Consider the following 16,627-nt stretch of genomic DNA (forward strand, 5'->3'; position numbering starts at 1 on the left):
TACATTTTCAAGTAAACAGGATTATTTCGGGTTCAGAGCTTTGTATCGGGTCACAAAGTGAACCTCATCCCCTCCTGGGGTTGGGGTCTCAGATGGGACGGCTCTCCAGAGACCTCGGAAAAAAAAAAACAACCAGAAAAACCTACAAGGGAAACTACCAGGATTTAAGATGTCTGCTCAAAAGCCCTTGCGCAGCTCCGAGGAAAGGTCTACTGGCTTCCAGAATGTCCGCCCGCAGTCCTGACGTCACTCCGTCGGCTTCCTCAAAGCAGAACCCTACTGCGCTCCAATCACCGGCGAGGCCCCGCCTACGTCCGCGTCACTTCCGGTGGTGCAGCAGCCATTTTGTCAGTCGCCCGCGGATCCCGCGCGCTGGGCAAGTGCAGTTCCCCCTGGTAACTAACTCGTCGGTTCTTCCTCGGCGCTGCCGACGAGGGCGGTGGAAGAGCGCCCACCAAAGGGCAGAGTCGTCCCTCCGTACATGGTCGCCGCTGCCGTTGCACCCGCCCGCAGCTAGCGACCTGTCTGCTCGCCGCGCCACTTGACAGGCGCCCTCGGGGAGCCACGGTTCGCGATGTCAAACGAGGAGAGCTACCGGGCCATCCTGCGCTACCTGACGAACGAGCGCGAGCCCTACGCGCCCGGCACAGAAGGCAATGTCAAGCGCAAGATCCGCAAGGCGGCCGCCTGCTACGTGGTACGCGGCGGGACTCTGTATTACCAGCGGCGGCAGCGGCATCGCAAGACCTTCGCGGAGCTGGAGGTGGTGCTGCAGCCGGAGCGACGCCAGGGCCTCATCGAGGCGGCGCACTTGGGCCCCGGCGGCACTCACCACACTCGACATCAGACCTGGCACGACTTGTCCAAGACGTATTGGTGGCGAGGTGAGCCCCGGTTCGTGACGAGGGCGCGGGGCCGGGCCCGCGGCGGAGAGCCCTGGGCGAGGCCTGCCGGCACGGCCTTGATGCACCTTTACGAGAGGCTTGGAGTGTCTGGAACGCCAGGCGCCGGGCGGGCTGGCGAGCGATCGGCGGCGGAGCCCCGGCCAGGCGGAGCCGAGCGGGTGGGGGACGCGAAAGGAGCCGCACTTCCTAACGGAAGGAGGCCGGAGAGCCTGGGGGGCGGACTCTGGCCCGGGGTGGGGCCAAGGGGCTTCCCTGGGGGCCGGGCCTGCGGCGGGGCGTGTCCACGCGGCCCCGCCTACCCAGGCGGCCACGCCTCAGTCGACAGTGCTCCCAAGCCTCGGGGATCCCGCCAGCCTGTGGCGAGTGCCTGCCAAAGCTGCTGCTGCTGCAACCTTTTCATTTGTTTGTTTATTCGTTTTTTGTCTTAATTTGTGCCGATTCTGGGGGTTGAACTCAGGGCCTGGGCGCTGTCCCTGAACTTTTTTGCTCCAGACTAGCGTGAGCCACTTGCTCCCCTTTTAGCTTTTATAGTGGTTCGTCTTTCGGACTGAAATACACTTATTGAATGACTTACGTGACCCCTCTGGACGATACCTTTATGATACCGACAACAACGGTAATAGGGAATCCCACGGGCTCCGCGGGCTGCGGTCTTTGGATCTCAGCCTCCTGAGTGGGTAGGATTACCGGCGTCAGTCACCAGCGCCCGGTGTGGCTGGCATCTCTTTAAGAACTGGTGCCCACGCTTTAGGTCCAGAGCTCACCTGCTTTTCTCAGGGTGCACAGTTCTCACTTTGAGCTCTTTGTATCTACTCCTTTATAACTCAGATTATGCTATGATTGCTATTACTTCCTTAGTAATCGACAATGTGATAAGGAAGCGATAAAGACTAATTATGTAAATAGTTGTCTTGAGCCTTTTTTTTTTTCTTTTGATGGGTCATGGGGCTTGAACTCGACCTGGGCCCTGTCCCTGAGCTCAAGGAGCTACCACCCTACCCTTGAGCCAAGCCCCACTTCCCATTTTCTAGAGGTTAATTGGAGATAAGAGTCTCAGGTCCTTTTGTGCCCGGGCTGACTTTGAACCTTGATCTTCAGATCTTAGCCTCCTGAGTAGCTAGGATTACAGGCGTGAGCCGCCGCAGGTCCGGCCTTGAGCCTCATTTCCAGGAAAGATATCATGGTTTCTTTTTCCACCACCAGAAAATAATAGATCTAAAGTTTCTTGACTCCTTGGGAGCCAGGTTAAGAGAGAAGGGGCAGGTGTCGCTGGCTTAACTTTTCTTGTGTTTGGTCTGTTGAAATCTGTGGGCTCTGTCCCTAAGCTCTTGAGCCCAAGGCTAGTGTTCTGCCACATTGAACCACAGTGCCACTTTTGGTTCACATTCTTTAGTGCCCGTATTGCCTTTGAACCTTGACTCTCAGATCTCAGCCTTCTGAGTACCTAGGATTACAGGTGTGAGCCACTGTGCCCAGCTCAATTTCAAGCTTTTTTTTTTTTTCCTGATTGCATGCTCCTTGACTTAGACTTGCTTAGACTGCCTTTGAAGAGCAAAACTAAGATCTCAGCCTCCTCAGTGGGTAGAATTGCAGATGTGAGCCCAGCTTTCTTATTTGTATTTTCAACACTTATTCTCTTAAGAACATAGTGAAGTTTTCAAGATGTTATAGGATAAATTTTATGTTTTGTAGGTGATGTCAGAGCATTGGAGTTTCACATGTCATATGATGTGATATTTTGTGGGGCTATTCTATCATCTCAAATATATATGTATATATATATGTAATGCATATCATAAAACATAACTGAATTTTGTGTATATTTGTCTCTTCTTCAGTACTTCTCATTATTGATATGTGAATAGCCCAAAACTGGGCAAGAAAGTCTATTAGATTCTTACCTCTAACCAGTAAAAAGACAGAAGTGGAAGCCAGTGGCTCATATCTGTAATCCTAGCTACTCCGGGTGCCTGAGATCTGAGGATCATGGTTCAAAGCTAGCCAGGGCAATACAATGCAAAGCCTTGAGACTCTTGTCTCCAATTAATCACTAGAAGATGGCTCAATGGTAGGGCTGCAGCCTTGAGCTGAGCTCAGGGACAGAGCCCATGACGCACCTTCCCCCCACCCCCCCAAAAAAAGGATACAGTAAACAGTTGTCTAAGAAAACAAATTTAGCAAAAAAGTTTTTTGCTATAGAGTTTTTATTTTGGCAGTTTTGAGGATTTAACTCAGGGTTCAGTGACTTTGTGTTATTTATAACTATATCTATATTACGTTCATCGACTTCTAAGTCTTTTTTTGATGGACCCAAGTTTTAATGCTCTACAGCACACATTTCTGTGTATTCCTAACAAGGTTCTTTGATAGCTCCTTGGATGTCAACCTAGTCATAATGGTTGTTTACTGAGCATAGACTCAGAAAAGAAAAATAAATAAATAAATTATAGGCTGAGAATTCTTAATCCAAAATCTAAAACATTTCTTTCCCTCTCCCCAAGCGTGGGACTTGAACTCTGGGCCTAGGTGCTGTCCCTGACCTCTTCAAGAGGTTCTCTACCACTTGAGAGCCACAGCACTACTTTGGATTTTCTAGTGGTTAGTTGGAGATGAGAGTCTAATGGATTTAGTGCCTGTACTGGCTTTGAACCACATACTGGCTTTGAACCAGACCTCAGATTTCAGCCTCTTGGGTAGCTAGGGTTATAGGCGTCACTGGTTCTGGCTAAAACATTTCTGAGTAATGAGATTATTTTAGGAGAAACATCAGAAGAGCATCTTGACAGAAGTTGTAACTTCTCTTGTCTAAGAGCAGTGTCTTATGCCATCATAAAATATTACTTTTTCCAGTGCTATTATTATCATTTTATTTATTTATTTGCCAGTTCTGGGCTTGAGCTCAGGGCCTGAGCACTGTCTTTGGGCTTCCTGAAGGCTAGAACTCTACCACTTGAGCCTCAGCACCACTTCCAGCTTTTTTTTTTTCTATGTATGTGGGACCGAGGAATCGAACCCGGGTCTTCATGCATGCTAGGCAAGCACTCTACTACTAGGCCAAACTCCCAGCCCCAGTGCTATTATTTTTATGAAGATAGAGAAATTTCAGAAAAAAATTATTTACATTCTCATTACAAGTTTTAATTGTAATCTGCAATAGCTACACATTTTCTTTTCTTTTTGTTTTCTATATTTTTTCCCCTATAAGAGATCTTGTGTGTGTGTGTGTCTGTCTGTTTCTGTCTGCTTTGCCAGTTGTGGTTGTTGAACTGAGGGCCTGAGCACTATCCTTGGACTTCTCTCAAGGCTAGGAGCTCTACCACTTGAGCACCACTTCCAGCTTTTGTCATATGTGTGTGGTACCAAGGAGTCGAACCTGGGTCTTCGTGCATGCTAGGCAAGCACTCTACCACTAGGCCAAACTCTGGGCCTTGTTTATTTGTTTTTGACTGTTTTGGGGTTGAAACTCAAAGCCTGGGCTCCATCCATCACTGAGCTTTTCCCATCAAGGATAGTGCTTTTCCATTTTGAGCCACAGAACCACTTCACCAGTGTACTGGTGAGGAGATAAAAGTCTCATGGGAAGTGGTACTGTGGCTCAAGCAGTAGGGCAGTAGCCTTGCATTGAAGAGCTCAGGGACAGGGCCGAGGCCTAAGAGTTCAAGCCCCACAACCAATCCTCCCTTGCCCTCCCACCAAAAAAAAGTCTCATGGACTTTCCTGCCCAAGGCTGCCTTTGAACCATGATCCTCATATCTCGGCCTCCTGAGAAGTGAAGATTACAGGTAGGCGCCATCAGCTCCCAGCTGCATATGTTGTGTACTTTATTGATATTATTAATATTGTATTTCATCAAATGCTCTTTGTTTTTATTTTCATTTTTGTGTGGTCATGGGCGGCTTGAATTCAGGGCCTGAGTGGTCTCTGTGGTCTCTGAGTTTTTTTGCTCAAGACTGTTCTACCACTTGAGCCATACCTCCATTTCCAGCTTATTTTCTGTGTGTGTGTGTGTGTGTTTAATTTGAAATAACAATCTCCTGGATTTTCCTGCACAGGCTAGTTTAGAACTGCTAACCTTAGATTTCTGGCAGCTCAGCCAGCAGGCAAGAAGGTCCATGAGACTCATATCTCCAATTAACCAGCAGAAAACTCAAAGTGGAGTTGTGGCTCAAAGTGGTAGAGCCTTGAGCAAAAGATCTCAGGGACAGTGCCTAGGTCCTGAATTCAGTTCAAGACCTATTACTGACAAAAAATTAAATTAATAAAAAATGAAATTAGTGACCTGGAATTTGGCTTAGTGTGGTAGAATAGCTTGCCTAGCATGCACAGAAGCCTGCGTTTGGTTCCTCAGTATCACATATACAGAAAAAGCCAGAAGTGATGCTGTGGCTGAAATAGTAGATCTCTAACCTTGATAAAGCTGAAGAATAGTGCTCAGGCCCCGAGTTCAAACCCCAGGACTGGCACAAAAAATAAAATTTGTATCTTACATTGATTGTGTGTGTATTTATTATTATTTTTTTTTATTTTTTGCCAGTCCTGGGACTTGAACTTGGGGACTGAGCACTGTCCTTGGGCTTACTCAAGGCTAGTGCTTTTCCATTTGAACCACAGCACCACTTCCATCTTTTTCTTTGTATGTGGATAACCAAGAAATTGAACCTAGGGATTTGTGCATGCTAGGTGAGCACTCTACCACTAGGCCACACTCTCAGCCCAATTCTTCATACTTTTTACAGTCATGGGTATATTTATATATAGTCATTTTGATACATTAATATATACAGATTATATAAAATATTTTTTGTTTTCAAATAAAGACTATTATTCTTGCTACAGGTATATTAAAGCAAGTCAAAGATTACATCAAACAGTGTAGCAAATGCCAGGAGAAACTAGATCGTTCCCGTCCAATATCAGATACTTCAGAAATGTTGGAAGAATTAGGACTAGACCTTGAATCTGGAGAAGAAAGTAATGAATCAGAGGATGACCTGAGCAACTTTACTTCACCTCCAGCTACAGCTCCTAAGTCTTCAAAAAAGAAGCCTGTATCCAAACATGAACTTGTATTTGTAAGTGATAATTTACATTCTGCTTTAACTTTTTTTGTGTGTGTGCTAGTCCTGGGGCTTTTCTGCACAGGTTGACTAAACCACCATCTCAGATTTCAGATTTTAGTCTTCTGAGCAGCTAGGATTTCAGGCATGAGCTTCTGGCTTCCCAAATGAAGTGGAGTTTTTTGAATTAGAGGAAATGAATCCTGTACTCTGTTGGCTTGTTACTTAGTATTCTATAATGTGTTCTTTTTTTGGGGGGGGGGGGTCTATTGTGGGACTTAAACTCTGGGTCTGGGCACTGTCCCTGAGCTCTTTTGCAGTTTTCTAGTGGTTAATTGAAGATAAGAGTCTCACAGACTTTGGGGGCCAGGAGTTTAGCCTAGTTGTAGAGTAATTGCCTAGTATGCACAAAGACCTGGGTTCCATTCTTGGGCACCACCTACATAGAAAAAAGCGGGAAGTGGTGCTGAGGCCCAAGTGGTAGAGCTCTAGCCTGATAAAGTTCAAAGATAGGCCCTGAGCTCAATCAAGCTCAGGACTGGGGCGGGGTGGAGGGGGGTGGTGTGTCTCACAGACTTTAGTACTCAGGCTGGCTTTGAGCAGTTATCCTCAGCCTCCTGAGTAGCTAAGATTACAGGCATGAGCCACAACACCCAGTTCCTGGAAGCATCCCTGAGCTCTTTCATTCAAAACTATCACTCTTTTACTTTGAGTCACAGCTTCCTTTGTGGACTTTTCTGCCTTTCAAACTGCTATCCTTAGATCACAGCCTTCTGAGTAGCTAGGACTACAGGAGTGAGCCACCAGCACTGGGCTTAGGTTTCTTATTACTACCCATTAATATTGTTTTGTAAAAAATAGTGGTATTTGTAGGCAGAATATTTTTCTGGAGTTGTAAGCTGGTCATAATGTAAATTAAAGTAAACTAGATTTTTAGTTACTTTTTGATTACTTTGTATTTTTGTTTATTTGTTTATATCAGTTTTATATGTCACCAAATTTCTAATGGTAAGAAGAAATAGAAAAGAGTGAGGCAAACGTATTGTGCCTTATTTAAGTAGATAGGTAAAAGAAAGAATTACAAGACCCAGAAGTTTGGCTTGTAGTAGAGTGCCTGCCTTGCATGCACGAAGACCTGAGTTCAATTCCTCGGTATCATTTACATAGAAAAAGCTGGAAGTGGTGCTGTGGCTCAAGTGGTAGAGTGCTAGCCTTGGGAAAACCCAAGGACAGTGCTGAGGCCCTGAGTTCATGCCTCAGGATTGGCCAAAAAAAAGGGGGGGGGAGGTGGGAGAATAGAAATGGGAACAAAACATGAGAAAGAGCATCAGTGTTTGTGAAGTAATGCACCTTCTATCTGACGAATATAGTGTAACCCTTCTATTAATTACAATAAAAATATATGTAACGCTAAAAAAATTTATTTCTTCGCTTGAAAAAAGGGAATAGATTTCCATTTAATATGAAACTTTATTTTGACAGGTTGATACCAAAGGAGTAGTAAAACGTTCTTCTCCAAAACATTGCCAGGCTGTCTTGAAACAGCTGAATGAGCAGAGACTTTCCAACCAGTTCTGTGATGTTACTTTATTAATTGAAGGAGAAGAGTACAAAGCACATAAATCTGTTTTATCAGCTAATAGTGAATATTTTCGAGACCTTTTTATTGAGAAAGGAGCTGTTTCCAGTCATGAGGCTGTGGTGGATCTTTCTGGTAAGATTTTTTTTTTTTTAATACTACTGCCTTTTGTTAATAAGTATGTTTTAGAAGAGAGAGTTGTCCTCTAAATAGACTATATAGTAATAGAGACATATATAGAAGCCTACTAAGCTTATTTAAGCCTTTAAATTCATTTTATTGTTACTATTAAGGTAGGCACAGATGAGTTACCATTTCATAAGTCAGCTAATGAGTACATTTCTTCTTTGGACAATGTCACTTTGTCCTTTGCTTTTCCCCATTTCTCCCTCCTGTCCCTGCCCACAAGTTGCATAGTTCATTGTTTACATATTGTAATCTTAATACTATAATTGCATTTTTTTACTCTTTCTCTCTCACTTTTTACACCCCCTTTTGATCTCCACAACTCCTAAGAAGCAGAAAAAGGGCTTTCTTTTTAAGCAAAGTTTCTAAGATAGAGTTATAAGAAAACAGTTGTCCCAGGAGAAGTATTTCTGGAATTTAAACTGAAAAATCTACAAATACATCTATATTATTACATTAAGTGATATGTTACTTAAAAATTACATACATAGGCTGGGTGCTGGTGGCTCATGCCTGTAATCCTAGCTGCTCAGGAGGCTGAGATCTGAGGATCATGGTTCAAAGCCAGGCTGGGCACTAAAGTCACTAGAAAATAGGAAGTGGTGCTATGGCTCAAAGGGTAGGGTGGTAGCCCTGAGCTGAAGAGCTCAGGGACAGTACTCAGGCCCAGAGTTCAAGCCCCATGAGAGACAAAAGGAAAAAAAAAAGAATCAACACTGTTGTAGTGGGTGTTTTTTTTCCCCCCTTCATTTTATTTATTTATTTTCTTTTTTTTTTCTCCTTCATTTTTTAGAAACCATTTGGATATTAAGAATTAGAAATGTCTTTTGAAAGCGAAGCACTAAGAACATACAAAAGAAATACTTTACTTTTTATCCTACATAAAATTGGAATGTAATACCTCATAGATGTGGTAATTTTATTCTGTGAATCCAGAATATGCCACTATAGCCTAAGGGCCAATTCTGCCTACTCTACCTTTTCACAAACAAATTTGTAGAGCCAATACCCATTGTGAACATTAGTTTTCCAGCTCCAGTGTCAGAGCTGAGTAGTTGTGACAAGCACTTTGTGGCCTGAAATATTTATCATCTCATTTTTTTTCCTTATGGGTCCTGGGGCTTGAACTAGGCCTGGGCACTTCCCCACCTCCTGTTTTCTAGAGGTTAATTGGAGATATGAGTCTCAGGTCCTTTTGTGCCTGGGGTGGCTTTGAACCTTGGTCCTCAGATCTCAGCCTCCTGAGTAGCTAGGATTACAGGTGTAAGCCACCGCACCTGGCTTAGCATCTCATTCTTCATAGAAGAAGTTAATTGACCCCTACATTAAATCTTGCTTTTTAATGTTTAGTTGTAGAATGCTTAGCTGTATAGGTGCGGTTAGTTGACTGAACCCTGCCTACTCACCAACCTCTTCCCTCCCCACCCCCCTTTTTTTTTTGTGGGTCATAGGGCTTGAGTTAGGCCTGGGCATTGTCCCCGAGCTATTCAGCTCAAGGTTATCAGCCTACCCTTGACCCAGAGCTGTTCAGCTCAAGGCTATCAGCCTACCCTTGAGCCAAGTCCCACTTCCTGTTTTCCAGAGGTTAATTGGAGATAAGAGTCTCAGATCCTTCTGTGCCAGAGCTGGCTTTGAACCTTGATCCTCAGGTCTCAGCCTCCTGAGTAGCTAGGATTACAGGTGTGAGCCACCATGGCCTGCTTGCCTTGTTCTTTTTTACCCTCCATTCTCCAGCAGCTATTTATTGAGGGAAATTTGAAAAATCCCCAAGGTTCTAAGGAGTACAGTTTGAAAATGGTTGCCTTACAACCATTCTTGAGGTAGTAAGTCTGATGCAATTTTCTATATTAGGTATTGAGGGATTCATCTCATAAAAGTGAGTTAGGGGCCGGGAGTTTGGCCTCGTGGTTAAAGTGTTTGCCTAGGATGCACGAAGGCCCGGGTTCAATTCCTTGGTACCACATACATACAAAAAAGCCAGAAGTGGTGCTGAGACTCAAGTGGTAGAGCTCTAACCTTGAGAAAGTCCAAGGACAGTGCTCAGGCCCTGAGCTCAAGCCCAGGACTGGCGGGAAAAAAAAAAAAAAAAGAATGAGTTAGTCAAGATTTGATAAGCAGCCAGAACAGAAAGCAAAATCCATGGATAATTAATTGTAGAATTAATGGTCATAATTGCCAATTTTTTTTCTGGGGGGTGTCATGGGGCTTAAACTCGGCCTGTACCTATCCCTGAGCTCTTTAGTTAAAGGCTACCACCCTTGAACCAAGCCCCACTTCCTGTTTTCTAGAGGTTAATTGGTCCTTTTGTGCCCAGGCTGGCTTTGAATCTTGATCCTCAGATCTCAGCCTCCAGAGTAGCTAGGATTACAGGCTTGAGACACCATGTTGCGTGATAATTGCCACTTTTTAAATCTTCTCATAATTCTATGTCAGTTGTTTCTATGCAGTGGTTTTGTCCTAACTTTTTGTCCCCTGCCTTTCTTGTTTCATATAGGTTTTTGTAAAGCAAGCTTCCTTCCTTTGCTAGAATTTGCCTATACTTCTGTACTCAGTTTTGACTTCTGTAGCATGGCTGATGTGGCCATCTTAGCTCGTCATCTTTTCATGTCAGAAGTTTTAGAAATTTGTGAAAGTGTACATAAACTAATGGAAGAGAAGCAGCTAACAGTGTATAAGAAGGGTGAAGTACAAACAGTTGCATCTACCCAAGACCTGCCATCGCAGAATGGAAGCACAGCACCTCCTGAGGCTAGCAGTGAGGGAACCACAAACACTGTGTCGAGTGAGCCTGGGGCTTGTGAAATCGTACTGCTCGTCAATGGAGAATTGCCAGAAGCTGAGCAGAATGAAGAGCTAAGACAACAGCCTGAATCCCAGGTTTCTCCAGAGGCAGAAGCTTCGATGTCATCTGTGGGAGGTATAGCTGACTCCCATCCTGAAATAGAATCTGTTGCTTTAGGAATGGAAAATGAGGCAGAGCAAGAGACTTCCAACATCAGAGATGATACCATTTCTAATACTAACCCTGTACTTCCGAAAGACAATATAATCAGCAGCTCTCATGAGGACAGTGATATGGGAAATGATGTATCAGCTGAAGATAACTGTGCTGAAGACATTCCAAACAATATGCAAAACCTTGACCAGCCTTTAAAAGATCATGAAAATCTAGTTGAGTCAACAACAAACAAAGACATAGGCCCTGAGGATGATACTTACAGAAGTAGGCTTCGGCAGCGGTCTGTTAATGAAGGGGGCTACATCCGACTACACAAGGGCATGGAGAAGAAGCTCCAGAAGAGGAAGGCCATTCCTAAGTCAGCGGTTCAGCAGGTGTGACTTAAAAAGGGTCAGCATTTGTGGTTTCAGCTTTAGGTTGAAAGCATTCCAGTGATGAATTTAGGTCTACAGCAAAAATTATTTGGAGTGGGGTACAGGCCAGCAATTTAATGTTTGAAGTACCATTATCACTAGGATAATAGGAATTTGGAGTATCTTATTGATGTTTATAACTCATGACAAAAAACTGAAAATGACTGTACAAACTTAGATTGTGTCTATCTCTTAACTAGGTGGCTCAGAAATTAGTTCAAAGAGGGAAAATGATGAAACAACCAAAAAGGGACACCAAGGAGAACACTGAAGAAGCATCCCATAAATGTGGGGAATGTGGAATGGTTTTTCAGAGACGATATGCTTTTATAATGCACACACTGAAACATGAAAGAGCTAGAGATTACAAATGCCCAGTAAGTATAAGAAAAAGTAATAATTCAAGATCACTCTAAATTTATTTATTTATTTATTTTTGGTAATCTTGACCTCAGAGCCTGCGCACTGTCCCTGGGCTTTCTCAAGGTTAGAGTTCTACTATTTGAGCCACAGTACCATTTTGCGGCTTTTCTATGTATGTGATACCTAGGAACTGAACCTCTGGTCTTCATGCATGGTAGGCAAGCATTCTATCACTAGACCAAACTCCTGGCCCATGATTACTCTAAATTTAATGTACACTATGCTGGTTGGTTATTTCTCCCACTGCTGTCCTATTTTTATCTTTCTGATATTGCTATAAGAGTCATCCTCTGGGGCCAGGAGTTTGGCCTAGTGGTAGAGTGCTTGCCTAGCATGCATGAAGACCCGGGTTCGATTCCTCGGTACCCCACATACATAGCAAAAAGCCAGAAGTGGTGCTGAGGCTGAAGTGGTAGAGCTCTAGCCTTGAGAAAGTCCAAGGACAGTGCTCAGACCCTGAGCTCAAGCCCAGGACTGCCAAAAAAAAAAAAAGAGTCATCCTCTTCATACATATCATGTACTTGTATGAATTACCTGAGCTTTCTGGGGGCAGTAAGTCATGTGACTTTAACTCTGGGCCTGGGTTTATACCTTAGCTCTTTTACTTTTTTTTTGGGGGGGGGCAGCCCTAGGGCTTGAACTTAGGGCTTGGATACTGTCCCTGGACACTTTTTGCTTAAGGCTGGTGCTCTACCACTTGAGCCACAGCACAAGTTTCAGTATTTTCTGTAGATGTGGTACCGAGGAATCAAACCCAGGGCTTTGTGCATGCTAGGCAAGCACTCTACCACCAGGCTATGTTCCCAGCCCAAGCTCCTCCATCACTTCTGATTTTCTGGTGGTTTATTGAAGAATCTCAGGGATTTTTGTGCCTGGGCTGGCTTTGAACTGCGATTCTCAGATCTCAGCCTCCTGAGTAGCTAGGATTACAGGCGTGAGCCACTGGCATGTGGCTCTGTACTTTCTCTTATATCCTGGTAAAACAACAGAAAAAAAGATCATTCTAAAAATATGCCTTTATAAGAGAGTACAAGAAGCAGAAGGGAGGTTGGCAATTAGACCCCGGATGCTAATAAATGAGTGAAATGACACAGTAAATTGCAGAGGACTCACTTTGAGGTTTTCAGTGGAGAAGTCTACAAGTCAATCCACCTGTGCTGAAGAACTAATAAATAGTTCCAGAACTGGTAGTAGTAATAAGAATTTATTTTTTATTTTTTTAATTTTTGTCAGTTGTGGGATTTGAACTCTGGGCATGGGTGTTGTCCCTGAGCTCTTCAGCTCAAGGCTACTGCCTTATCTCTTGAGCCATAGCGCCACTTTCGCTTTTCTGGTGATTAATTGGAGATAAAAGTCTCACAGATTTTAGTGCTTGGGCTGGCTTTAAATTAGGATCCTCTGATCTCAACCTCCTGTGTAGTTAGGATTGCAGGCGTAAGCCACTGCACCCGGTTAATACCGGAAATTTTGAAAGTCAGTACAATTAAATTGTTCTTCCTTGACCAGAGACATTTTTCTCTCTGGAAAAGGTAAATTATGACTTGCTTCAAGAGAAGTGAAGGTGCCCTCTATAGACAAAAGTGAGTCGCAGTGGCAGATGCTGTCAAATTTACGCTTGGAGGGTGAGGTGGGAGGACTTTGGGTTTGTTTGACATAGTCATTTCCCTATATCTGTAGGGATATAGGATTCAGCCAGTTATATGTTGAAAATATTTGTGACAAGAAATGACTTTATACTGGACATATACAGGCTTTTCTTTTTTCTTACCATTGTTCCCTATACTGGGTAGAAAAACATCTATTTACCTATCACTTACATTTTGTTAGGTGTTAAAAGTAATGTAGAGACAAATTAACATGGGAAAGCTGTACGCAAATAGCATGCCCTTTTATTTTTTTCCTTTTGAAATTATATTTTATTGTCAGGGTAATGTAAAGAAGGGTTATAGTTACATTTGTCAGGTAAATTGCTTCTCAAACATTGATATCCTTTCTCATGTTTTTTTTATTTAAAGAATTTATTAACATTAATTGTTACATCATACTTCAAATGACTTGTTTAACAAACAAGTATTCAAGAAGGGAATCTATACAGTCACTGGTACTTAGATTTTAGAACATAATTAAAATTAGGCTGAGGGTTTGCATGTCATAGATACATATTAATCTATGTAATAAAACATTATGTCTGTGGAGTCATAAATGTTCTCATGTTTTTGTCCCCCTTTGCCACTCCCACCCCCTCCCAATCATCTTGTTTTTCCCCTTACACTAACAACATGAGATAAATCATAGGAGAGAAAAAAAGAAAGGAAATAATATAACAAAAATAAATCTTTTGTTTCCATATCCTAGCTATCTTGCTTTTTCATGACTTGTCTCCTTTCAGCTTTCATTTTATATCATTTTTTAAAAAAATTTATTAACATTGATTTTTACATCATATTTCAGATGTCATGTTTAACAAACAAGTATTTAAGAAGGAATCTATATATACAATCACTAGCACTTAGATTTTAGAACATAATTAAAATTAAGCTGAGGGCCGGGAGTTTAGCCTAGTGATAGAGTACTTGCCTAGCATGCACAAGGACCTGGGTTCGATTCCTTGGTACCACATACATAGAAAAAAAAAGCCGGAGGGCCGGGAGTTTGGCCTAGTGGTTAAAGTGCTTGCCTAGCATGCACGAAGACCCGGGTTCGATTCCTTGGTACCACATACATAGAAAAAAAAAAGCTGGAAGTGGTGCTGAGGCTCAAGTGGTAGAGCTCTAGCCTTGAGAAAGTCCAAAGACAGTGCTCAGGCCCTGAGCTCAAGCCCAGGACTGGCAAAAAAAAAAAAAAAAAAAAAGCCGGAAGTGGTGCTATGGCTCAAGTGGTAGAGGGCTAGCCTTGAGAAAGCCGAGGACGGTGCATATATTTGTCTATAGAGTATATATCAAATCATAGATTTTTTTGTGGATCATGGTGCTTGAACTGGCCTGGACGCTGTCCCTGAGTTCTTCAGCCCAAGGCTACCACCTATGCTGAGCCAAGCCCCACTTCCCATTTTCTAGAGATTAACTGGAGATGAGTCTTAGGTCCTTTTGTGCCCAGGCTGGCTTTGAATCACCTTGATCCTCAGATCTCAGCCTCCTAAGTAGCTAGGATTACAGGCGTGAGCCACAATGCCGAGCCCCATCATAGATTTTTATGTCTATGTAGTTATGTTTGTATCTCCAAGACCGTGTCAATAACCTTGGGTACACGAATATTGAATCCTCGCTATTGTACTGTTTGGATCTAATATCCACATATTAAGGAGACCATGTGCGTTTTGTTCATTTGGTCTCAACTTATCTCTCTCAACATGATTCACTCTAGTTTCATCCACTTCCCTGCGAATGCCAGTTTTATCTTGTCTGTTGGCTATATCGAATTCCATGGTGTGTGTGTGTGTGTGTGTGTGTGTGTGTGTGTGTGTGTGTCTGTATCCATTTATCTGCAGTAGGGCATCTGGGTTGTTTCCATCACCTGGCTACTGTGAATAGTACAGAGACGAACATGGCTAAGCAGGTGTCCTTATCATATCCTGGGTTATGATGCTCGGAGTAGATGCCCAGGAGTAGTATGGAGGGATCGTAGGGAGAGTCTATTTTCATTTCTTTAAGAAACCTCCAAACTGCTTTCCAAAGTGGCTGTACTAGTTTATATTCCCACCAGCAGTGCAGTAGGGTTCCTCTTTCTACACATTCCCGCCAGCATTGTTGTTGTCTGAGTTGAGAATATTTAGCATGCCCTTTTATATATGTGACTAAAACATTGTAAAATTTGGTATTCTCAGGTCAATTATGGTTTGTGTTGGACAAGTTTGCTATAGATTGCAGGGAACAGACATACTATCACGAGATAAAGGCACTTTAAGAGAAGAGATACTTTATTTTGTTTGTCAGTCATAGGGCTTCAACTTCCTGAACCCAGGTCTTGGTACATGCTAGGCAAGCACTCTACCACTAGGCCAAACTCCCAGCTCGTCTTGCTACCTTTTAAAAATGAAATTTTATAGGTGATTGACATAGATGACTGGTGTCTAAAAGAGCCAAAGCTTTCACAAATTTCTAGCAACTTTAGTTTTCAAGGACCTTTGTAGTCTTAACTTTCTATGCTGTCTATCCCCTACTTTTCCAACTAGAACTAGTAGTAATGGTCTTGGGGCAGTAGACTGAGTTGTGTCATACTCTTTGTTTTGGTGGTGCTGGGTTATTACCTTGGATCTCATACATTGTTGGGTGGCACTGAGCTGTACTCCCAGTTTTACTCCTTAAGCCCACTACTCACCACCACAACTGCTCTACGACTACTCAAGGTCACTCTTTCCTCCTTGCTCCAACTACCCTCCTAAATATTTCACAATTTTTTATATGGGTCTTACTCTGTAGTTACATTGTAAATCTCTTTAAAGTAGGTCCTGAATTGTATCTTTTTTCATTTTTATGACTGGATACCTAATATATCTTTTACATAACACATGTGTTTATTGATTATAATTATTGTAACCAGAATTGCAAAGTTGAAAATTGAGTCAGGTTTCATTCATATTTTGTAATGGAAATTTATTTAGATAGACTCTTACATTTTCTTTTAGTTATGTAAAAAACAGTTTCAGTATAGTGCCTCGTTGCGTGCACATCTTATTCGACATACCAGGAAAGATGCTCCAAGTTCATCTTCCGCCAATTCCACGTCTAATGAAGCATCAGGGACATCATCTGAGAAGGGCAGGACCAAGCGTGAGTTCATATGTTCCATATGTGGAAGAACGCTCCCTAAACTGTATTCTCTTCGCATCCATATGTTAAAGCACACAGGTGTAAAGCCACATGCATGCCAGGTAAGCCATAACAGTCATTTTGCTATTTAAAGAAGGTACTAATTGTATGTTGGGGAGTCATTCTGACTTTTATAAAGTGTCAGGAAAATTTATCTTCTCAATTTTTTACATTTTTCAGGAGTGATTCCTTATTGTACTCTTTAATTTGTTGTCTTAAGTCATAATTTGAACGAAATCTATTTAGGATGTTTGTGAAATGTGTTAGGGCTCAGAGGATTTTTGCAAGGTGAGAAAA

At 42.8% G+C, this 16,627-nt stretch overlaps 1 protein-coding gene across 1 annotated transcript in view; it reads left to right on the forward strand.

The window, feature by feature from the left end:
* The first annotated feature begins 364 nt into the window (after window positions 1-364).
* The window catches only part of Zbtb11 (zinc finger and BTB domain containing 11), a 34,449-nt gene continuing 18,186 nt past the window's right edge, over window positions 365-16,627 (forward strand). The window contains exons 1-6 of the mRNA XM_090347106.1: window positions 365-884; window positions 5,742-5,977; window positions 7,445-7,676; window positions 10,222-11,060; window positions 11,300-11,476; window positions 16,147-16,392. Coding sequence (XP_090203232.1) covers window positions 575-884; window positions 5,742-5,977; window positions 7,445-7,676; window positions 10,222-11,060; window positions 11,300-11,476; window positions 16,147-16,392 — 2,040 coding nt within the window. The 5' untranslated portion in view covers window positions 365-574. The remainder of the gene's footprint in view (window positions 885-5,741; window positions 5,978-7,444; window positions 7,677-10,221; window positions 11,061-11,299; window positions 11,477-16,146; window positions 16,393-16,627) is intronic.

Source organism: Megascapheus bottae, chromosome 1, assembly GCF_031878675.1.
Source record: "Megascapheus bottae isolate mThoBot1 chromosome 1, mThoBot2.hap1, whole genome shotgun sequence".
NCBI lineage: Eukaryota > Metazoa > Chordata > Mammalia > Rodentia > Geomyidae > Megascapheus > Megascapheus bottae.